This window comes from Rhinolophus sinicus, linkage group LG02 (genome assembly GCF_036562045.2).
Source record: "Rhinolophus sinicus isolate RSC01 linkage group LG02, ASM3656204v1, whole genome shotgun sequence".
NCBI classification, from domain to species: Eukaryota; Metazoa; Chordata; class Mammalia; order Chiroptera; family Rhinolophidae; genus Rhinolophus; species Rhinolophus sinicus.
Genome location: NC_133752.1, coordinates 173,695,427 through 173,721,313, shown reverse-complemented (window position 1 = coordinate 173,721,313; position 25,887 = coordinate 173,695,427). Strand labels below are relative to the sequence as shown.

The following is a 25,887-nucleotide window of genomic DNA, read 5'->3' as shown; positions in this document are numbered from 1 at the left end:
ACTGTGAGCTGTGCCTTCCACAACTAGATTGAAACAACTACTTGATTTGAAGCTGATGGGTCCTGGAAAAACATACTTAAATAAATAAAAAAGTTTTAAAAAAAAGAACAGTCATTTAAAAAAAAATTGCTCTATCAAGTTGTCTGAATTTTACATTCCCAAAATAAGGAGAGCCACACACAGAAGTTGGAGGATGCAATGTAAGCAGGAGTGAGCTTTTCAGCTCCCTTCTGAAGACACAAGTGTTCACCTGCAGCTTAAAAGAAGGCACTGCTCTTGAGTAACAGCTAATCTGCGGGCCCAGCCCACCACATCTGCTTGTGCCATGTGTGCACTATGCCAAATGCATGGAGTTGGGACTAAAGTCCAACCTATACTTCATTACCCAAACCTGTGCACCTGTGCAGCTGCATCTGCCCAGAGGAAACACCTCTTCCCAATTTGCACAAAGGTGCCGGAGAAGCCAGCCACTTCAGTACTGAACTAGGCATTACACAATTTGGCTTCCTGTTTCCTCTTCTACTTCATTCATTCACTCTGTTCCAGCAAAACTGGCCTCCTAGGAGCTCCTCTACCACGCCACACATGTTCCTCCCCAGGGCCTCTGCCTCTGCTGCCCCCTCTTGCTTGACAGGTCTTCCCCCAGATATCCACACAGATCATTTCCTCGCCTCCTTCAGCCTTGACAAAATGTCATTTTTTTCAGTAGGGACTTCTCTGATCACCTTATTAAGCATTGCAATCCTACCCCCCGCCCTTTCTTGCCCTTAATATTTCTCCGTAACACATGTCTCTATTTAGTCCATGACATAATTTAATTAATTGGTTCTTTATCTGTCCCATTAGAATTTAATCTCCATGTGTGCAGGGACTGATGTCTATTTCATTCACTGCTACAATCTCCACTGGCTCAAATAATGCCCACTATTTAGTAGATGTTCATAAATACTGAAAGAATAAAGAAAGAAAGAAATGAAGAAACAAGCATCAGATCGTAACAACTAAGGACAGCCCTGTGGCCATGATTAAGTAAGAAAATAAAATTATTTCAGAGACTTGGGAAGGAAAACAAATGAACATTTACTTAGGACTTCTAGTATGCCACACATCATACTAGATGTTATTTAATCCCCAAATTTATCATCTCCATTTTAGAGCTGAGCAAACTCAAAAAGGTTAAGTCATTTTTCCACGGTTACAAAGCTGTTGAATGGAAGAACACATGTGTTTTCCCAAATCCTGTCCTGCTTTTTCACTTTCATTTAACAATGATTTCTTGAAAGACTACAATTTACCAAGCACTATTCATGACACCTAAAACATATCAGTGAAAACACAGGAAAGAAAATGTTGCTTCGTGGAGTTTATATTCCAACAGACAGACAATAAACAATAAACATAATAAATAAGTCATAACATACAAATAGGATGTATAAATTATATATCAATGAGCGATTAAGTGTTACGGGAGAAAGAGAAAGCACAGGTAAGAGGAACTGGCAATGCTCGGTAGGGTGTAAGGAGGGTAGCCCACATCTTCCTGTGAAGGTCACAATAAGCAAAGACTTGGAGGTGAAGTATATCCGTGCAAATATTTGCAGGAGGAACATTCCGAGCAGAGGAAATAAGCACTACACGGGTCCTGAGGTGGGAGTAATTGGCATATTTGAAAATAGCAATGAGGCTAGTGTGGCTGTCATGGAAAGAGCAGGGGAGAGAACAGTAAAAGCTGGGATTAGAGAAGCAAAAGGAAGAATGTCAAGTGTGGGGTACAGAACTTGTAGGAGCTTGTAGGCCATTGTAAGAACTAGGTTTTTACTGTGTGAAATGGGGAGCCATTGTAAGGTTCTGAGCAGAGAAACAACATGACCTGATACAGCTTTTGAAACGTAGGTCAGGGAGTAAATTACAACTATTCAAAAACTTTTGAGGGCAAGTACTTTGTGTTAAACTTTTCTTGTAATCTGTCTTGAAATCTAATATATCTCTACACAAATATTAAATAACAGTACTCATTATAAAAGGAGTACACAACAGGAAGCTTCCTGAAGCACTGCTGAGCTATCTTGGAAAGGTCGCCAAAGACAGATACTAGGGACAGTCAGCACTGATTTCTCATGGCCTTCACCTACCAACTAACATGCATAAATTCATGATAATGATCTCAAAAGGTACTTTCCATTTTCTTGTTTCCTTTCTCTATCAGTTATTACCCTCATTTTCTTCCTTCCATTCAAAGTCAAACTTCTTGAAAAAGACACCTATATACACAAGTACTACTACCTCCCCTTCCTTTTCTCCATTTACTTTTTGATCTAGTCCAATGTTCCACCATTACTTCCTTGAAATTACTCTCTTCAAAGTTACTAATATCCAAAACTCCAATGGACACTACTTTAGGCCTCACCTTACTCAACCCCTCAGCAGCATCCAACACAGTTCTTTTCTGAAGCAATCTTATCTCTTGTCTTCTGTGCACTATTCTCTCCTGGTTTTCCCCTTACCTCTCTGGTTGCTACTTTGCAGTGTCCACTGCAAGCTTTCCCTCCTCAATCTGTAGGTTACCAGATCCGTTCTTTTCTCTATACCATCAGTTGGCAAACTATGGCCCACATGCTAAATCTGGCCTGCTGCCTGTTTTTATAATTAAGTCCATTAGAACTCAGTCACATTTTAAAATGATTGTCCATGGCTGCTTTCATGCTAGAGTGGACAGAGCTGAGTAGGGGTGAGAGACTACAGGCCCCCAAGCCTAAATATTTACTCTCTGGCCCTTTACAGAAAGTTTGCTGACCCCAGCTCTACATCTTCTCCCTAGGTGATCTCACCCATTTAAATACATGCTGGCAATTCCAAAATTTCTACCTCATTTATTTCCTCTGAGCTCTGGAATCTTCTGTCCAACTACCTATTTAGTATTTATTTTGCAATGCCCCATAGGAAAAATCAAAATAAACCTGCCTGAAATTAAAATTTTTATTTCTTCCTGAAAACTAACCTTCCTATCCATACTTCATCTACTATCTAATAGCTCAAGCCTAAAATTTAGAAGTCAACCCTGTTTCCTTCCTCTCCTTCCCAGCATACAGCACATTAACAAGTTCTGTTCATTCTAGCTTCAAAACATACCTTGAACCCATCAGCTCCCCCCTCCCCACTGCCCCCACCCCGGTCCATGTCCACCAGCAGGCATTACCACACTAGTCTAACTGACTGCCCTGCTACCACATTTTTTTCGCCTCAAATCTACTCTTCGCAACAATCAAACCATGTTATATCTTATTTAATTTTCACAGCAACCTTATAAAGTAGTTACTATTATTATACCCATTTTACAAATGAGAAAAATTAATGCTTTAAAAATTTTATGTGACTTGCTTTAATAAAACACAAAACTAATGTGGCAGAGACTCCCAATCATTAAAACTATACATTTATGTTCTTTCTTTTTCACAACTGAAGCCTTGTGTCTGAACAAACTAAATCCTTTCCTATGTGACTTCTTATACTTTCAGGCACAGAATAAAGTAATTTCAAAAATTAATTACATCTAAATTTGCAGGCATTACCCTTAGTAATATTTTTTCTGATATTTCCCCTTGGGCAAGGGAAGTAAGAGAAAAAATAAACATATGGGATTACATCAAACTAAAAAGTTTTTTCACAGCAAAGGAAACCAACAATAAAACAAAAAGGCATCCTACTGAATGGGAGAAGATATATTTGTCAATGATACATCTGATAAGGGGTTAATATCCAAAATTTATAAAAACTCATTCAATGCAACACCAAAAAAACAAACAACCCAAATAAAAACTGGACAGAGGACATGAAGAGACGTTTTTCTAAAGATGACATACAGATGGCAAACAGACATATGAAAAAATGTTCAACCTCACTAATCATTAGAGAAATGCAAATAAAAACCACAATGAGCTACCACCTCACTCTGGTCAAAATGGCTATCATCAATAAATCAACGAAAAACAAGTGCTGGCGCGGATGTGGAGAAAAGGGAACCCTTGTGCACCGCTGGTGGGATTGCAGATGGGTGTCACCACTATGGAAAACAGTACAGAGGTATCTCAAAAAACTGGAAATGGAACTACCTTATGACCCAGCAATTCCACTCTTAGGTATCTATCCAGAAAAATCCAAAACACTAATTCAAAAAAATGTATGCAGCGCCAGGACATGAAAACAAACGAAATGATGCCAATCAGTAGACAACAAGGTTAAGAAACTGTGGTACATTTATACAACAGAGTATTACTTGGCCATAAAGAAGAATGAAATCTTACCATTTGTAACGATATGGATAGACCTAGAGAACATTATGCTAAGTGAAATAAGTCAGATGGAGAAAGACAAATACCATATGATCTCACTTATATGTGGAATCTAAAGAATAGAACAAATGAACAAACTAATCAAAAAATAATTAATTACATTTAATATCCTATAGCAGTTTTGTTACCCTCGACCCTAGTGAATCATACCCTACTTCTGTCCCATGATCTACTCCTTCTGATCTAAGTCTCTATTTCTTTATCGTATCTACCAATTTGTTCTTGTCTATCCACCAAGACTCGGGCCTTCATGTATACTTGAATCATAAACTAGGTTTCCCTAAGCCAACAGTGTTTTTTTATACACTGTGCTCGGTCATTCTTAGCTCGTGTGCGCGTGTGTGTGTTTAATATGCAGTACTTGCTAACATTTAAAAATTGGGAGATACTGCAGCCAAAAAAAATTTTTGGATTCATGACCGAGTAAGAAGATCCAGCAACATCAGTTGGAATTAAGTAGCGACCACCCACTATGTTCAGAGCATGTGCTCTCTAGTTTCCCATCTATTTACTACTGTTTCATACTGGGCTGAATTTACTCATATGCATTTTCTGCCAGCCTTTTATACACTTAAATTTTTTATCTTTAGCCTATTCTATGAAGTTCAAAGGACAAGAAAACTGTATTTTGGAAATTCTCTTTGTTGTACTGTTTTGTTTGTACTACTCTTTATTTGGTTTATAATGACTCAATATAAATTATGTATAGCACATATGCATGACTATGTCTCTTTCAATTAAGTTATGCAAATTGTGCACTAAATATTTAATGTTTACAGGTAAAAGATTTAATTTTTCCGTAATATCAGGTTTTCCGAAACATCAAATGGCTATCATCGAATAAAGAGTAACAAAAACTTGCATTTTTCCATCTTTAGTCCTTTTTTATTAAACAAATGATCAACTCTGGACTTCTACAACTTTTTACTCTAGGAAGAACATGAACTACAGTGTTTTCAAAATCCTGCTTTCTCCTCTAATTCTAGTTTTCTTTGGGGGGAAATGCAGCTTACCACTACAAGTCCTGTTGTCAGCATTAAGAGAGTAGTGGGCAGGGCATCCACAAACAAAACCTCCAACTGGCACTGCCAAGCAGAGGTGGGAGCAGTGCCCATTGCTGGAAGCACACTCATTCCACCCTGCCTGCCGAGAGGAGTGAAAGACGAGGATGTCCATCACATAATCCAAATGGCCCTGAATGATGGTGCGGTTTTGGCCACTAGTTTTGTTGGCACGCTCAATGCTGCGTCGGCTCCAGTCGGTCCAGTAGATGTAATCTTGGTACTGAGTTAAGCCAAAAGGATGAGGCAAGTCATCTGCTATAACTTCACGGTTAAGTCCTATTTTCGGAAAGGCAGTAGACAGGAAAAGCAGAGGGATGAAATATGTGAGAATAGGAGTCTTGTTGCCCCTTCCCCCAAATTGTAACATATAAAACATTACATTTGTAAGCAATTTAGAATAGAACAATTCATGTTAAAGCAATTCTAAAACCAGACCAGTCCTCTAAAATCAATCCATCTACAGTCTGACCCCATGCCTCAAACTTACATTCTTCTATAAATCACCAAGTTTGTTTAAACTCCTACAAATGATCTGTTTTGATTGTGGCCTTATTTTCTCTCCATATGGGCCTATACTTCAACTTTTCTTCTTCCTCTCATAAAAAGATGGAAATGCATATACTGTATTTTACTGGTACAAAAAGTCATTTCAGGAATATCTAGGGAGTTATAAATTCCATTACAAGCACCACAGTAATGAAATTTCCACACAATAAAGAAATGTGAATCCAAGTCCCTGGCCCACTATTGGTAACAATAAACAGAATACAATGCCAGAGAGAGAAAGAACCTAGCCATTCATATGAAGCTTTATTAATAGTATCTAACCAATGGTGATAGCAACCTTTCTGATTTTGCATAAAAAGAACAATATACTACTAGCTGTCTGAATAAAAAAGGAGAGCTTACCAAGCATATTTGAAGATTCTATTAAGTTGGTGTCCAAGTCTGTCCAATAGAGCCTCCTTTTAGCATAATCAATAGTTAGGCCGTTTGCACGCCCCACGTTTGGAACTAATGTAGTACGTTCACTTCCATCCATGGCAGCTCTGTCTATCTTTGGTTTCCCACCCCATTCAGTCCAATACATAAATCTAAATTCAAAACAATGCATATTTAACATTTCACTTTTGATTATTTGGGAGAAAGGGTCATATTCATGCATAGTTAACTAAACACCTTTAAAGAAAATATATGGTAAATCAAGGAAATTCGTAAAACAAAATCATGGCTGTAATTTTTCAATTATTTTGGCACCCTCAACTTAATTTTTTCTTATATCCTAAAAAGGAAGTGAGTCAGCGTTCCTTAGTCTTTCCAATGAATCTATTCCATCCAAAACCTAGGGATTGGAAACAAACCAGTGATTTCCTATTGCAGCACTTGCATTTATAAAACTAATATTCAAGAAGATAGGAAAGAATTAAAGCTCTGATCTCCAAACCTGTTTCACTTCTGAATAAATATCTTTATATATTTCTAAATACAAGTAATTCGAGTTTTTAAATTTTTAAACTTCCTTTGTGACTTGCGTAAAAAATTCTCCCCAAAAACAAGTTGCAGGAGTACATCAAAAGTACAAATTAACTGAAGTTTAAAAAGCACACTTTGAAATGTATTTGGACACACAGTCCAAGGGAACATACTGTATGTATTAGAGCAATGAATCACCCCATACTGTGTCAGCTGGGCAGTAAACATTATTATTGTAATTGCTGTGAAATTTTAGTATACTCTTGCTTTTATTTTAATTTTTTGAGTTTCTCACACTACCCTTTGAGCAGCCTTATAGTACTCCACGCTTTTTAAAGATGAGGAGGCCAACGCTAAAAGAAATGTGAATGATTTGTCTAATGTCTTCAAGCCAGTCACATGACAGAGCTCGAAGTAGAAACTAATCCTTAGCCCTTCCCACTAAACTAGTGAGGCGCTCGTTTCAGGACACTGAATTCTGGGACTAGGAAAGCAGTCCCCACGCCAATGCTCATCAAATACCCGAGGCAGACATTCAGTCATCAGCCCGGCAGCTGAGGGTTAACTTGGGAGCAATACGTATATGAACATGCTTTTCTGAAAAGTAAAGTTGGTTTCAGGCTTTGTTTGTACTTGTACTTGTCAGCTGACAGGCACGTGCACACCACAAGAACCAAAGAGAAACAACTGTGACAGAAATTTCACAGTTGCCAGTAGCCACATAAACTAGAGTCCTCAGTACCAATTACTAAATTTATCTGTCTAGTAACTAATGCTTAGAGTAAAAGATCACCATAATCCAACCACAATATGTCGGCACAGAGAAGCTGCCTTTGATATGACCTCCTAATTAGATGGCTAACTAGCTAATCATGGAATTAATGTGATTTCAGGAACACTAGTTTTAATTATAGATATGATAAAATATGCTCGTAAGTTCACATTGTTAACTTCTGCTTTTAAAAGTGGAATTATTCTTCAAATTTCAGATCTCTTAGCTGCTAGTTTTTAAAAACTTGCTAAATCATGCAGGAGGATCATCTATGCTTGAAAAACATGTCATTTTGTAAATAAAGAGTTTACTGTATTTAACACCAAAGTTTCTCCAAGCTTATAATAATGATCAAACTAACTGTCTATTTTGAATTAATATTCTAAAATGAAGCTTTTTAACAAAACAATGCAAGTAATTCTTTATTTCTTTGCACACAACATTATTTCAGTGGGTTTACTTTAATAAACATTATTTCAGTGGGTTTACTTTTTGGAATTTGGTATACATTGGGAGAGAGTACAAGCAAATATAGACTTGATACCTTTAAAAAGGCTGTTTACTTAACATATAAATGTGAGTCATAATATTAGATTATTAATCCATTTCACTAATCTTTCTTCACCCAATGTTAATAATGACAAAAAAAATTTAGCTATCGTGTTTCCCCGAAAATAAGACCTAGCCAGACCAGCAGCTCTGAGTCTTTTGGAGCAAAAATTAATATAAGACTCGGTCTTATTTTAACATTAGACTGGGTATAATATAATATAATATAATATAACACCGGGTCTTATATTAATTTTTGCTCCAAAAGACACATTAGAGCTGATGGTCCATCTAGGTCTTATTTTCGGGGAAATACGGTAATAATTATTAATTCTAAAATCAGTGAATTTTCAACTAATGGTTTTAAAATAAAGCCTACCTATGGTTTAGTTGTCAGATTCCTAATAAGCATTAAGACATCAAGAATATAATCCATAACTAACCCACGCACAATATAATTGCAAAGAATGCATACATAAAGCCGTTTACCCTTCAGCAGGATCCAATGCAAGAGCTCTGGGACTATCTAGGTCTTTCCACACCAAAACTTGTCGATGTTGCCCATCCAACTTTGACACCTCAATTCTATTGGTTCCTGTGTCTGCCCAGTATAAGTTCTTCCCAAGCCAGTCCACTGCCATGCCTTCTGGATAATCTAAGCCGAATTCTACCACGTGTTCCAACGCACTGCCATTCATAAAGGCTCTGCTGATGGTCTGCAAAAATAAGATTAACAACAAAGTCCCATGGCTTAAGCACAAAACACTACCCAAAAAAAATGTTTGGTTTGGGTTTTGTTGGGTGGGAGGAACCAGAAGAGCCAGAGGCATAGTTTCTTAATGCAATTCATGTATTTTACAAGCACGAGAAAAAAAAAAAAATATATATATATATCAATCTCTAATTAAATGCAACTGTGACCTCAAGTTTTATTGCCAATTGAGGAAGAAATTTTCTGACATTCTTAAAGACCAAAAATTTATTCTAGTAAGACAGTGGAATTATTTTCTTTTAAATTTATTAGTAATCAAGTGAAAAATGTGAGCAGAATGTTGTAGACTTTTAACTGGTAGTCAGCTTTCTGAAGGTGCCTGAGAGTATGCCATGTCACTGTGCCAATTTGAGACGATCTCAACAACCTTATACCTTATAAAATGCATAATACCGTTATCATATTACTACTATAGCTTTGAATTCCCTAAATTTAAAACAATCATAATTCATGCTATTAATAATAACTGCTACTTCCTTTCAAGCACTATCCTAAGTACTTTGTGTACATATATTTTCAATTAAGCTTCACAATAGCCCTTCAAGGTAAATATTATCTCTATTTTCAAGATAAGAAAACTCAGAATGCTATACAGTAAAAGCCAAAATTTATTTATTTACTCATTTATTCACTCATTTAATAGATAGTAACTGAACAGCATTAGGATACTATGCTGGCTCCTATATCCCATGATTTTTGCATGTTAGACAACATTTTACACAAGTTATGTGAAACAAGCCCAAAACAATCTGGAAGAAGAAAAGATTATTCTCCAGATTTTCTGAGAGGTCCTTATTGACTCGGTATGCTTTACAATATTTATTCTAGGGAAAAAAATAAAGATGTGCTATAACTCATAATTGGCATTTTTTACCTCGGTCAGGCTCCAAAATTTTGCTGAAAATAAATTAAGAGCCAAGTCTCTAAAAGCCACTTCTGTGAAGCATACAATTGCTTACTTTCTAATTGCAGAAAATGTCACTCATTATCTTCAAATGGGACAAAGCAGGGGAAGATTATGTCTTACAGATTTAGAACACTCAAGCAAAGTATATTAAACGGCACTTAATAAAATACTGAATGGGGCTTCCCTTGACTTCCTTTAAAAAGTTAAAGGATTTTGTTGAACTTTGCCTATGAAGCAATGAGGGAGGCTGATTATAGCATGAAGACTCAGAAATTCTAGAAGCTCTCCCTTTTAGTCCCCAGTTTTAATATTCCAATTCTTTTGCTAACCTTGAGTGATATATCGGTCCAGTAAATTCGGTTGTCTGTCACATCAAAATCCAAAGCAGAAGCTTCTTTAACGCCAGTGAGTGGAATGGCCACATTATTATTGTTAGTTTCCAAAGAAATTCGCCTGATATCTGCTCTCCGTGAAAACAAAAGGAAAGCCTCTGGGACAATGCAGGTCTTCAGGTCACTAATGAGTTCAAAGCCAATGGGACAGGCACAGCGAAGGCCCTGAGGTCGATAGAGGCAAAGATGGCTACATCCCCCATTTTCCTCAGCACAGGGGTTGGAACCTGAAAGATAAGTTAATTATAAAAGGGCACAGAAGGACACACACATTGACACAATCCACACATTTTCACTTTAAAATGACTAAGCATTCGGTTCACAAAGGCCCATGATTGTATCTGCTCCCAAATCTAGAGTTTCAAGTCTGATCTCACAAACAAGCTCTGTGAGGATTATCAGAGGCCGGACGCAATGTCGTGGGCTGTCCCAGCGACTCACAAGGCTGAGCAAGGAGAATCACTGGAGACCAAGAGTTCTGAGCTGAGTGTGCTATGTCGATTGGTTGTCTACACTAAGTGGGCAGCACAGTGCCCACCTCCCAGGAGTGGGGGACCACAAGGTCACCTACGGAGGGGTGAACTGGCCCACTTAGGAAATGGAGCAGCTCAAAGCTCCCTTGCTGATCAATAAAAGTATGGCAAAACCTTTCCTTTGTACTCACAGGAAGCTTTAAAATAAGCTACATCACTCCCACAATAGGATTGAATTCTTTTGATGGAAAAGTGTGTATTTTTATCCCTTCAAGTCGAACCATGTAGCCAGAGTACTAAGCTAACATTTAAAAGACTCATTCCTGTTTAAAAAACAGGTTAACGGATGATTTCTATATTCCCTCAAAACATCAACAACTTACAATGCTGCTTTAATAAACTGCTGCCTATCTCCAGCTTTTCTCATTCCTGGCTTCCACCTCTAAGAGAATTCTGGAATTACTTACCAATGATTCGATGAACATTTGTGGCCTTTAGGCCCATGAGGTCAGGAAGCTGATCGATGATGATTTCCCTCTCTGCACTTCGTTTGTGCACTCTCTCGATGCTACGCCTCTGCCAATCAGTCCAGTAAACATAGTCACCCAACAAAGTAAACCCGAATATGTGAGGAATTTTGTCTTCCACTAGTACTCGTCTCCCAGTGCCATCAGTATTCATAACCTTCAAGTTTAAGTTTAAAGAGGAAAAAAAATGTGTACTTATTCTTCAAATGAATGTAAAAGTGACAAATCCACTACCTGTTTCATAAAAATGCACGTGTCATCTCAGTTATCCCTACTGCAGTGCTTTCACAAATAACAAAATGCTGATTGAATGAGAATGATTTCAAATACTCAATAAGCTCATATTTTACTTCTATTTCTCCAATCTCTTATTACCCTTCCTTCTAAAAATTTTGTCAATATTAGATTTAGTATGCATCTCCTCTACTAAACTATGTAAAAATTAAAAATACAGTATCATCACCTTATGTTTGCTTGTACATTTGTTTTCAAATTATAATGTACCGTCACATACATTATTTTATTGCATATTCGTTTTATAATATGTTATTCTAGTCTGCGAGTTTTGCCTTTTTTGCATCTAAGGAAACAGATTCATATAAGGTCACTTAGCTTATAAACAGAATCGATGTCTTTTTTAGGACTCCTTCCATTTAGTACAATTTTTATTTCATTGCTTTATTTAAAATTAACATTCTTTAATTCATTCTGACACTCTCATAAACATCAGCAATCTCCTTAGAAATGGCAAAGGCATCTTTCCTGCGTCTGACATTGCAGCAGCATGTACTAATCTTCTGTTCTAAAAGATGGAGTAAGTCTTTGAAAACACCAACTTGCAAAACCCCCAACTGAGACCATTTCTACTATTTAAAGTGGCCTGTGTGCCAGGCAAAGTAGCCTTCAGAAATGTTTTTCTGGTACTAAAAACATGTACATGTAAACAATATCTGCCCCTTGACCTACCTAAAAACAGTATCAGATACAATCTTATATTCAAGTATTAATTTAATCCATAAAATTAGTAAGAAATATTCCATGTAAGCCAATACTGTGATTGCCTAGGTTGAATGACAACCAGATGTTTCTTTATCTCTCCTCTCTAAAAATTTTAAAACACCTGCTGATCTTCCAAAAACAGCCAAACCTTGCAAACAGACGAAGTACTTAAAAATTGAGCAAGCAAAACTGTGTTATATCCTTTCATTTGCAAATAACACTAAATATTTTATTTATATCTGATGGAAAAAAGACTATATTAGTTGAATGTTTGTTCATATCAGAAACAACAGAACTTCTATTAAGCCAACTGTATAAATCTATATTTAAATAAAGTGTTTTTTGAAAGTCAAAAACATTGTTAAAAAAAACTAAGTACTGTTCCAACTCCTCAATTAAATACTTTATAAAGTTAATAATTTCTCTGAGACATGAATTTAGATTTTCTACATTTATATTTTCTTGCAATAGATCATTATTCCTGGACATATTTTATGATGTCTATGTTATATCTTAAAATTACTTTGGTGTTTAAGAGTGAAAGGACTAAACAGAGAAAAGGAGTTTATAATTTATTTACATATCTTAACTAGAATGTGAGAGCTAGAATAGCAGGAATCTTAATTCATCCATTTATGTGTCTTCCACAGCTATTAGAAAATATCCTGGCAAAGGACTCAATAAATACTTGTTCAATAATTTTTAAAAGGAGATAGATTTCCTAAGACACTCAAGAAGCCTTCCTAAAAATGAAAATGAAAATTTCTATAACAGTTCTTATCCTCAGATCCTACAGCTTAGCCATTTGAATGAATGAAAGGTATTCTTGCACAAATTTTAAATCCATGTAAAAATGCATTCCATCACCTACTTTTGGAGAAAGGATATATTCCTGATCCCTTCTAATGGCAAAGCTCTGAGAAAGAATTTCTGGCCCCATTCTATTACTGCCTGGATACTTTGATCAAGGTGAAAAATCTTTCCTTCACTATGCATATCATTTAGAAAAGGCTTTATTTTAGGTAGGGGAAGCTTATTTATAAAACGATATACTTTTGCCTCCATCCTAATAAGGAGATTCGCTCTTACTCCAGTATCTTCCTCCAACCCCTTTACAAGAACTTCCTCCTAATAATATTTCCTTCCTTCCCAGAATCTTCAATTTCTCCCTTTCCATAAGGTCCTTCTTTTCTGCCTTTAACACAACATAATTTCCCCCATTTTGGGAAGATGCTGTTTAAAAGTTGAATGATGCTGTATAAAATTGAATGATGGTTTTTATTGCCATGTTCTTTGAATATGATCTCTAACAGCTGCCTCCACGGCTCTTACCATTTATTCCCTTAACTCCCTACAAATGGCTTCCAATCTATGATTCAGATTAAGTAACTGTTGAAAACGGTCAATGACTACTTTCTTGTTTTTCTTAGTTTTTGTGCTCTTTTGTCTCTTTTTAACATTTGATAATCTTAACACCCACTGAAACTCTGCACTGGGTTTTCATGGCACAATATAATCTTTTTTTTCTTTTTTTTCTATAGCCAGGACTGCTTTTTATCTCTTTATTTCACTGGTTACTCTATCCTTTTTCAAATCTTAGTGGATATATTTCAAGGTGTCCCACGTTCTTTTCTGTCTGTAAAACACCCTTCAGAAAGCCCATCAAATCTTATGGCTTCTACTATTACCTTATGTAGACAAATTACAAATACCTATGCAAAGTTCTAGTCTAAGGTCTCATCAGCTTCGACTGCAGAATTTCTAACCGCATCTCCTAGAAAACGTACTGCTACCTCATCTAAATTGTCACATACTTCACAGAGAACTGATGTTCTCCATCAGGAGTTCATCATCCTATCAGAAAGCATCTAACACAGTGCTAAATATCCTTTATTATAGAACTCTAAAACACTACTTTTTTACAAGCTTATGGTATAAAAAACATACCTGATTTGATTGTATTCCTAGTTTCGGTATTATCTTAAATCAATTATTATGCATTATCTTACATTTAATAAGTTAACACTAATTTGGCTGATTACTGTATCCAAATATTGGCCTTCCTATTAAAACTGACTGATCAAAAAGCATATTCTAGATGCCTAATACTGAACTTTTTAAAAAAATAAAATTTAAATTTCTACTTCAAAAATATTACAGATCAACCAACTCTTTTCTCTTTTAGCTATGTCATCCTGCAACATTTTTGTTGGTTCATTTTGATAAATGAACAACTTAAAAGACAGCTAATTAAGTATGAGTTTCAATAAAGGGCGAAAAATGAAACTGAAAATCTCAGTGAGAAAAATAACATAAGCACAATTCTAATCGATCCTTTTAGTTGACATAATTAAGGATCTTCTATTTAGCAGTTACCCTTCCTTCTTCTGTTCGCTAAAAAAATGTCATGATTAGCAAACCATGTTCTGGCAGAATTAGATAGATTTGGATTTCAAATATAAGCTATTACTCACTGGGTAACTTTAGCCAATTTCTTACATGTAAAATAGGTAGAGAGCACTTAAACTCACTGAATTATTTAAGGATTAAAGAAAATAATATTAAATACATAGCACAGTACCAGATGTGTAGTAGATGCTCAGTAAATGCTGGTTCTTGCCCTTTAGAATTATTTTAGTAAAATGCTTTAGTCCTTAAAAGGAAATAGCCATATTTAAATAGTTATAGTTAATTTATTAAAATGTAGTGCTTCAAAATAAAAATACAAAAATATAAAAGAATATGTGGAACTAAAATAACAAAATCGCACATTGTTAAACTGAAGAATAGAAGCAATACACATCTTTCTATATCCTGGCAACTACTGGAAAACAACAGGGCCTTATTCCCTTTTCCAACCACCATTTTTACTGTTTGCTTTTGATACTTAGCTGTACAGTAACTAAAACAGTAAATAAAAAGGAACAGTTTGATAAGTTGATCAGAGCATACTTTTGATGCTCTACCAGACCCTCATTCCACTGCCCCCAAATCAAACATTAATGAACATATCTAATAAATGCAAATCACCATAAAAAAAACCATGATGAATGCTAAGAAGTTTATAACAGGGTCTCTTCTAGCTTAGGAATTTCAATCTTAGTTGGAGAGGTAAATTATATTTATATTATAATCATACACATATACCCTTCTCTCTGGCCTATAGCTAACCAAGAGAAACTTCAGGCAATAGTAGGAATTCAAACCCATCTTGAAGAATTTTGATAATAAGATTTTCCAGAATAAAAGAAATAACACATTTTAAGACACAGTGTCAAGGATGCTCTGTATGACTGACTTTCAAAGAAATTCTGAGGCAGAAAGAATACAAAAGGGACTTAAAGGAGACAGTACCAGTGAAAGCACTTGGAAAGTGACCTGACAAAGCTGTATGTCAAGAGGACCTCATTTACCTTTGTCACTGGTTCAGATGGTTTGTGCTAAAGATAAAGATCTGAAATACAGAATTATGGCTAAGAAAATATTTTCAATTCCTGTGAGATGGTAATAGAAGTCCAAAATCCCTTATCTGAAAGTCTTGTGGCCAGCTGTATTTCAGAATTCAGATGTGTTTTGATATTTAGAAAAGTTAACACAATGCACACAGCATGTCACTTCTACATGGGTCCAGAGGAGCACTTCGTGGCCAAACACATTAATATTTTTACAGCAAAACACATAAATATTTCTACAAAGGGAGATAAATAAAGACTATGAATAGTCTTACATGGCTTCAAGTCAGGTTCTCCACCAAATGAATTAACAAAAATAACGGTTTTGAGAGCTTTTTGGATTTCAGAATTGCACATAAATAATTGTAGATCAGAAATGCTTTGCTGATCTTCACTGCAGTCCCTTGACTAAACTGGGGTTTGGATCAGTGTTAATACTACTCTAAGTGCAAGCAAGGGCCTCGGGAAAAAGAAAAAAGACCAAAGGACATATTAAGGTTTTTAGCTACATCTGGAGGAAAAACAACAAATGGCAATGAAGGTCTTAAGAAGATCTTTAGGATAGCAATGGCCAAGAACTTACATACAGTTCCCTAAATGCCACAACTAAGGATTTTGTAGCTTTACTTACTAGGGCATTAGTCCTTTCCAGCTATTCCTTGTTCTCTCTCTCTTTAAAAGCAAAAACTAAGTCGGGGGGAGGGAGGGTTAAAGCTAAAGGAGGAGTGCCATAACAAAGTGTACCCTAAAGCTAGACATATCATATCTATTTCAAATTAAACGATGTAACTCAGATGTGCTAAAGATTTTTAAAACGTATTATAATTTTGTAAGCACGTTGTTTCTCTTACTCCCCTATCTTCCTATTCTTGTCTGCTGCAGTTTTTATAATAGGATTGAGTCTAGAACGGTGCTGTCCAAGAGAAACATGATAAGCCACAAACGCTTGTAATTTTAAATTTTCTAGTAGCCAGATTTTAAAAAGTTAAAAGAAACAGTAAAATTAAAATTCAAGAAGAAAAATTAATTTAAATAATATATTTTATCTAATCCAATACATCCAAAATATTTTTATTTCAACATGCAATCAATATTTAAATTTTTTTCATGAAATCTTATGTATTTTTCATATTAGGCTTTCTTTGTATGTATTTTACACTTGAAGCATTTCAATTCAGAGTAGCCACATTTTAAGTGCTCCATAGCCATACATGGCTACTGGTTATCATAATGGACTACGCAGGATTAGAATTTCAAAGTGGTGACTATACAGCCTACAACATTAATACACCCTTTTTAGATTAGATCTCTGTCCCCTCTCACACCTCCCACCCTCAGGGTGGCCCTAGACCCATCAGGCTCAGTAAAGCCACAAACAATTAAGTGTATTCCTCCTCGGCTATAATATATGTAATTCTATTATGGGTTAAAATTACTTCAAAAAAACAATTTCTGATGAAAATTAGTAACACTGTACCTTTTCTCATCTTTTATCACATTTTCAAGTTTACATTTCAAAGTGCTAGATTTGCAAAAGCAATGACAAAGGCCTGATTCTCTCATTTCTTTTAGGTTATCTCAAAATAGAAGTATTAAAAACACAGTTATATTCATAGGAGAATCCTTATCTGTCATCTCCTTGGCCCTCCCCTTCAGAGCATTCTAGATTGACCATGTATTGATAATGGCTGAAGCTGGGTGTTTCAAGAGAATCTTTACTCTGCCTTACTGTATGTCTGAAATTTTCCATAATTAAAAAAAGAAAGAGGGGTGGACAGATGGCTCAGTTGGTTAGAGCGCGAGCTCTGAACAACAGGGTTGCCCGTTGGATTCCCACATGGGCCAGTGAGCTGCACCCTCCACAACTAGATTGAAAACAATGAGCTGCTGCGGAGCTTCCGGAGGGATGTCCAGATGGCTCAGTTGGTTAGAGCGCGAGCTCTCAACAAGGTTGCCAGTTCAATTCCCGCATGGGATGGTGGGCTGCACCCCCTGCAACTAAGATTGAAAATGGCAACTGGACTTGGACCTGAGCAGCGCCCTCCACAACTAGACTGAATGACAACAGCTTAGAGCTGATGGGCCCTGGTGAAATACACTGTTCCCCAATACTCCCCAATTTAAAAAGAATTTAAAAAAAAGAAAAAAGATAAGGAGCAAGTCCAAGGGAGAAGGGGTGGGGGAGGAGGAGGAGGAAATGCTATTATTAATAAATGCTGTTATTCTTGTTGTTGATATGAGGTGGAAAGCAATTATAAGAATCCTATGAAGAGATTAAGGGATCAACAGCTTAAATAAAATCTGATTGTGAGATCTTACATCTAAAAAATCATATATTTCCCTTTATACAGAGTCCAATGGTTACTTTCTGAAATCTCTTTCGTTTAATTATTTGTGCAGAGTTGACACTTCTACTAGAAAACTGGCTTCTCCCCTATATATTTCTCTTCTACCAACCACACTCTCTCTTTCTACTGGGCAGAAGCAACATAGTAAAACAAGAACAGTCTGCTTTATCTCCAAGAAAATCACTATTACATTTCTCATACCCAACTATTAGTTAGGTGCAAGAGCAATTGCGGTTTAAAAAGTTAAAAATAATTGCAAAAACTGCAATTATCTTTGCACCAACCTAATAGTAACTGTTCTGGACAGGTTACTAGGTTTGTAAATATTATTCAAAGTCCCTTATGTTTAAAATAATAACACAAATCCTGGTAAAAGCTTGTTTGTACATTCTGAACCCAGAACAAGTGAACCATTTTAAGTAATTCCGAAAGATTACCCTTATGCTTTAAAAGTTGAGCCAACACTAATTAAATCTTCTGGAAACTCTGGAGGGTGTGCTTCACTGTATTACCTCAGAGTGGTTTAATTAGTTAAACTGATAATTAGGCTTCTGTCACCTCTAAAATCTACCTTCCAATCTGAACCAGAGTCTCCAGTGGTTTCAGCTGCTTCAACCACACTGCGGTATAGGTTTAACATTCTGAGGCATTCCCAAATACTGCAAACCACACTGAGAATATAGGCTACAACAGGAAACACATGTGGGTTAACCAGAACATTATCTCCACAGAGAGGAGGTAATAGCAAACCTTCTATAAACATCACATCCGGTTTTTGAGCAGTTTCATCAGTTCATTAAATGTCAAGACAGAATTACCCATGAAATCTTGGAATGCAGCCAGTCTACTACCAAAGTTGTTGCTATGCAACTTTACTTGACTAGACATGTTCAAGAAATAGATGACAATAGGACAACCAGGCTCCCATCATAAAATGAGCTGGACTGGGAATGCTATGTACTTCCAAAAGAGAAACTCAAATTATGCTCACAGTGGACCATTCCTCTTCTAATATTCCAGCCAATATCCAAAACGAGTAGTAAATTAAAAGTTCATAGAAGGACAAACAGATATCATTGGGGCTGATTTGATACACTTAATAGGGTACAAAATACAATTTTACAGAAATGGCCTTTTAAAAACTGGAATGTACTACATCCATGGAAATAACATTTCACTCGTGCAGAATATCACTAGGATGACAAGTAAGAGAAATGCTTTGGGCCCAGGAGGGGAAGTGAAGGGACCCATGCACCTGTTTAAGAGAGCAGCCGGGCAACAGCAGTGCTGTACTTAAAGCTTTTTAACCTGGGTCAAGAGTTTTGTGTCTGAGTGAATAACTGACTTTTTAATATGAGAAAGGTATCATAGTTGCAGTAGGTAGTTTTATAATATTTTTTCAAGAAGTCATGCTTACAGTAGTAAACATTTACAGATACTACTATATTCTTTTACAGATAGAGCTAAGAATTGCTATTGTGACCAAAGCTTCCTATGCCTGAATTACTTAGGAAAACTAGAAAACTAAGAACAGATTTTCAGATGAAGGCATCATTATGACACACAGCAACACCACCTTCGTCCATCATACTGAATTGCTTCACAAGACATTTCTGAAAGCCCACTGCCCTGCAGCCTTCCATGAACCCTCCTGGGAACACATGCGCATGTTAACAAGGGGAAACTGCCCCCTTTCCTCTCATTCTTTGCAAGCACAACTAAAGTAAGTTCTCTTTAAATTCTGAGTAGAAAAACAAACCAACTGTAACACCTTTGTATTGAAAGTACTCCCGTACCAATGAGCATGCCTTACGCTCAGATATTGGTTTTTAAACACTATTCTTCATTAAAAAGAACCATGGCTCCTTGGAGCAACAGCTGCTTCCAGGGCTGAGGCAAGGGAAATGTAAGATAAAGCTGAGTATGCTGTTGTTTCAGAAACTGCTTTACAAATGAAGGGGGCTCCTTGAAGAATTAAGCATAGGATTACCATATGACCCAACAATCCCACTTCCAGGTATATACCCAACAGAAGTGAAAACAGGATCTCTAGAGATATTTGCACACTCATGTTCACTGTAGTATTATTCATAAGAGGTAGAACCAACCTAAATGTCCACAGACAGTGAATGCTTAAAGAAAATGTGATATACACATACAATAGAATATTTATTTTGAATAAATAGGGGACAGTTCTTCCTTATAGGAGAATTCCAATTAATAAATATAATAGGAATAATGGAAATGGTACCAATATTAATTTCCTGGTATTGATAATTGTTCTATAAGCACATAAAATGAAGCTGGATGAAAGATGTTCTTGCAAACTTTTAAGTCTGAAATTATTTCAAAATAAAAAAGAGGCAGCAGGGCACAAGACAAAAAATACTGTATTAAGAATCAGGAAACTGGAATTCCATTCTTTCTAAATAGAAAGCTGTATGACCTTGGGCAAACAAAAGAGCTAACTAAGCAAAAAGCACCAAGCACTGCTGAATTTTAGGAAGAGAAACCTGGAATAGAAAGAAAAAAAATGTTTGTGTGAGTATGATACTATCTAGAAACTATAGTTAGTTTTATGAGATCAGAAAACAGTTTTATTTTACTCAAAAACAACACTTTGAAAACCCATGAAACATTGTTTGCTTACTACTGTAGATGAATGAAATCTATTGTGGTATGGAAGGTTTTTACCATATTTTAAGAATAATATTGTAACTAAAACACAAAAGCAATATTGTAACTCCCAACTAAATATAAAAGCCAAGTCATTAGTCAATCCAAAATAAAAAGTAAGTGAACAAAAAATTTTGAGTAGGGACTCTATTAATTGCATAAAGCCATTAATATCATTCCTACTTACAAATTCTGTAAGTCTTGGCAGATTTTAGAAGCTCAAACTATAAATGAAATACTAAACAAACACCAGTCTATTGAAAATCTCAGTGCAATTAAAAGGAATTCTAATCCTTCTCTGCGATTTAGTTATTTCAGATCAACTCTAACAAAAAACCAAATTACAGTATACAATGAGTAAAGAGTTTGGGAAATCTGAGTTCAACAACAACAACAACAAAATTCAGGGCCTGCATTAGAATATTCTTAGCAGGTACTTTGTTCATTTTGGATAACTTTACACATGACTATTATACAGAATCTTTTAATAGCTGGTGATAACTTTAAATTGAAACAAAGAGTTAGAATACCTGTCACTGGTCACAGCTCGATGTTTTGCAAATTCCCTCCCACAAGTCCCAAAACTGTGATCCTTGCCATCATCTGACTGCTTACCCTATCCAAACCTTCTAAAAACAATATAAATTAAATCTTTATGACTCCTTTAAATCTGTAATAGTTTCCCACCTATAGAGAAATAATCTCCTGAAAAATAATGGTTTAAATGGACTCCATTAGTAATAAAGTTACATATTTGGCAAGCTTTAAACATTTCAGATGGAAACTAAAAATATCTCCACACATGTTAAATGGTTTTATACTAAAACACGAGAAGAAAAAGTGTAAAAGCAGAACATTTAAAGAAATGATCCAAAAGCAAGTTCAAACTTGGTCACTAAAATGCTTTCTAAGTACCAACATGCATCAGATTATCCTAATTTACATAGATAAAACTATACTAACTCCTAAGGGAGGCAAAGCGTCTTGATTGGTGAGGCTCGGGTTTGTTGTGGCAGTTCAGGAAAGCATGATTACACCTATCATCAAGGTCGGTTCTCTCATTATATACATGCAATACCTTTTAGAGCCAAAGTCAAGTAGATAATGAGACAACAGAGCATATAATTGGATGATGCACTACTGTGGCTGCTACAGATTATAACAAGTTAAATAATACTGCTAGAATTGTACATGAACAGGTAACTTGCAAATAGGAGTTTAAAAATATATTATCATAAGATACACCCCAAACAGATGCAAGATGATGTAATACGGCAGCCCCGTGTTTGTAAATTCAATGAATGTGGGTCCCAAATCCAGGTATTCTGTTGAGCTGAGGAATCTAAGATGGAGTTTATCAATATCAGTCTTCTGTTACTCTATGTCAAGAAGATGAGGGGGGAAATATATATTCACATACATATAATGCGATAAAGTAGTAGGAATGGGCAAAGATTCAGGTATTGAAGTTCATTATCTTGATTATCTAAAACTGAAAGCATAGTATAATCTGTTTTAAGGAGCACTGAATGTTATAAACTAGCAAAGATTCAAAAGGAAGTACTTGTTGGTACTTGTCATATAATCAGAAGAACTTTATCTCAACAACAGATGATTATATTATTACACTTTTTAAGGAGGAAGTAATCTTAGAAACGATTAGAAAAATTATCAAAAATGGGTCCTTGTATGTTTTAACAGACTTTCACAATACACAGACTAAAGATGTCAAAGAAATTACTTTAAAAAGGAATCTGAATACCTGGGAAACAAATTTCCTTATTAGGATATTGATAAAATACAGGAAATTGTCATGAGAAGAAAATGTAGCCCTGTAATTTCATACTCAGCCTTAGAATATGAACTAGGACATTCACCAAATGCCAAGTTTTCAACACAGATCCCACACAATAATACCCTCTTTATTCAAAATTTCTTGGTACTCAAGGTTCTAATAATCTCCATTGCTGTTTCCCAAAAAAGTTGTGCCAGGTATAATTAGATTTGGAAAGAACTACCTATTGTATTCTCTAAAGTAGGGAAATTTACAATAAGAAGGATTTAAAACAAATCTACAGGCCTTTTAAGTAGACAAAAAGAAAAAAATCTCTTTTTACCTATAACTATTAGATGTTGCTGCATTTGTCAGCAGAAACAAAAGAAGCAAAAATATGAAATAAAAAGTATATGATGAGAAAACAAATTGTAAGAAAATTTAGCTATGACAGCATTTTCACTAAAACCAGTGATTCAAAACACATTAATTCTGTTGATCAGTTAAACTGGGATGTAATGAGGAAAGCATCCCCCAAAAAGTACATTCTTAATTTTATATAATTGCAAGAAAATGCTTTAAACTTATAAATTATCAATATGTCTTTGCTATTGATAAACAGTATTGCAGGCCCTCAGTGTAATAGGTGTTTTGGTAGTGAAACCTGACTCAGAAAAATGAAATGTTGTTAAGACACAATGTGCTTCTGCCTACTTCAGGGTCTTATAAAACAGAAATAAAGGCTTATTTGATGCTTCCCCTCTCAGAAAAATAGAAATGATCCTTTCTACTAATGTTTTAGTATTTATTATCAGGAAACCCCAGAACACTATAGTAACTTGGGTGGGCAGAGGGTGGGGAAGTCCAGTGCAGACAAATAAACCAGAAGCTTGTCCAGAAAAAGCAATGAAACGATTTCAGCAAAATGAGGAAGCAGCATGAACAAGTACCAGCTTTACCTTTTAACTAACACCTACAGATAAATAGTCACTATCAGCTGACAAGGAAATCAAGATATGTCGTAACAGACATTCTTATATCAAAGCACCAGCCAATGACAGCCTTAAAAAATCTGATGTCATTAGCAGTTTCCTATGTCCCACCCTCTTTGCAGAAGACGGTTATAAACCTTACGTAAACTTATTCATTCTTTCTGCAATTCTGTACAATAAAAACTGAATCTGAAACTCAGAGCTTCCCAATACTTTTCATGGTTTCCCTAATCCTTAGCCCCAGTTCCCCAATATATCCAGAGTCCAATTACATCTCCCTTACTAAAAATGGGACTGAGAACTTGATCTAAGGAATCTCCACTAAGGGAACAGAGAGCAAATGAACATTCTGAGCTTTTCCCTTAAGATCCACTCAGAACACAAGAGTTTACTATGTCTTAACATTGCTACATAACAATTTACCAAATAACTATCTTCTCTTCCCAAATGTATTATTAACACATATAGGGCAGTTTGATCCCAAGTAAACTCTAAGTCTTCCAGAAAGGAACAGGGCTATTAAAGCCATAATCTGTATTTTCTTACAGTCCCAGGAAAAAGCAGCTTTCATTCTTGGGCATTGACAAAAGCTGGGAAGCTTTCTTACGGGTGCAGGACTAGAAGAGAGCATGTGGCCTAGACAAGGGTCAGATCAGTACCTAGGATCAGCTGCTACACAAAGGCTAGCAAATCATCTTAGAACAAGCATTTCATAAACTGTCTATATCTTTACAAAAGTTTTCAAGTTCAGTGCAATCCACCTACTATTAAGCAAAGCGAGACGAACAGCTGGTGGTAGCAGTTGCTCCTATCATCATTGCTGGTCTCAGAACAGGAAACTAACAATTTTTCTCCCCCGATTATGCAAGATTAATTTAGATGAAGAGCTCTGCTCTTGCCTTAGTTGGCCGTATATTAACAATTTTACACATCGTCATAAATTAAGAAGTGAATAAATAACAATACCTGCTCTCTAGTTCCCAGATGTGTCTGTGAAAAGAAAATAACAAAAGCACTGATCCTCAATTAGGGAGATTTCATCAGAATCTCCAGAGGACATAAAGGGAGGTCTATGTGTGTGTAATTTGCTGGAAGTAGATATACCACAAACCCCAAATCATCTGTCAAAAAGAGGACAAAGACAAACAGCAGCTGTGTTCCAGCAAACCTGGAAGAAGAGAAATAGATCCGAAAGGCAGGTTTAAGGATGCTGGTACCACTCAGGGAAGAAGGAAAGAGGGAGCAAATGACCCCACTGTATACAAATGTACAGCTCAAGAAGACAGAACAAAGAAGCTAGAATGAACACTAATTTTAACATCTGCACTTACTGCAAACTAAGAAAATAAATCCTACTTAATCAATATTACATATTATTATGTAATGTGTGTTCACTTTTATTCTTAAACACTGTCACTCAGAACCTCTGTAAATTCTCATTTCTCTATCTGAATCCCTCCTGAACTATTTGTGATTTTGAATAAATTTCTAAAGTACTTAAAGTGACCTGAAGTGGAGAACGTAAGACTTGAAAAATTCCCAGTAAGAAACGAATGTTTTATTTACAATCTAGTCAGCCATAGTAAGCTAAAAAAGGTAAGACCAAATATGGAATTTTAAAAATCCCTATAAAATAATAAATCAACTGCTCTTCCATAATAGAAATTATGTGTGTTCTTCCCGTATGTACAGACATTCTTCTTGGACACATGGGCTTTAAACTGCTTTTCTAAAAGTAATAATACCTATACACTCATGTCTAGTCCACAGCTGATCAATAATACACATCTGTGAATTGGTTGGGCATGGGTGTGCAATCTGTATTCAAGCCAAGCCAAGTGAAGCTAATAGCCTGTCTGAAAAGTGAACCCATAACCTTTGTCTCATTAGCACTGTACTCCAGCTGTTAAAGATTCAAACACTAACTTGGATTTAAAAGGGAGTCGGGGGGTAGTGAAACACTAACAACAGGGAGAAAATTTATATAGCCAAGTCTATGCAAAATTTTCTATTAATGGAAACCAGCTGCAAGAATAAGAGATGCAATTCTCAGTATTTGAGCCTGGTGGGAATACTAATGGGTATTTTTCTATTCCAAGTTTCCATTCTGAAAGGCCCTTTAATTCATTATTCACTCAGAGTCCCTGGCACTCCTAAGAAATATCTTTCTGAAATAAGTGCTCTAGATCCCAAATTATCTATGTATTAGATTATCTGTTGTGGCTTTGACAAGCCATTCAACGCCACTCCTTTTATGAGAAGTTATGCCTCCCCCAAAGGAATATTGTTATAGAAACTCTGTTTTAAGTACACGACCCCAAGACTTCTAGGAAAGCCTAATTCAAAGTTGTGAAATTTAGACTTCACA

General features: G+C 35.9%; 1 protein-coding gene across 1 annotated transcript in view; it reads right to left on the bottom strand.

Moving 5' to 3' along the window:
- LRP6 (LDL receptor related protein 6) overlaps window positions 1-25,887 on the bottom strand; it is a 125,869-nt gene that overhangs the window by 26,484 nt on the left and 73,498 nt on the right. The window contains exons 8-12 of the mRNA XM_019744743.2: window positions 11,219-11,435; window positions 10,216-10,505; window positions 8,697-8,923; window positions 6,323-6,507; window positions 5,363-5,689 (exon numbers count right to left, since the gene is read on the bottom strand). Of these exons, the coding sequence (XP_019600302.1) occupies window positions 5,363-5,689; window positions 6,323-6,507; window positions 8,697-8,923; window positions 10,216-10,505; window positions 11,219-11,435 (1,246 nt within the window). The remainder of the gene's footprint in view (window positions 1-5,362; window positions 5,690-6,322; window positions 6,508-8,696; window positions 8,924-10,215; window positions 10,506-11,218; window positions 11,436-25,887) is intronic.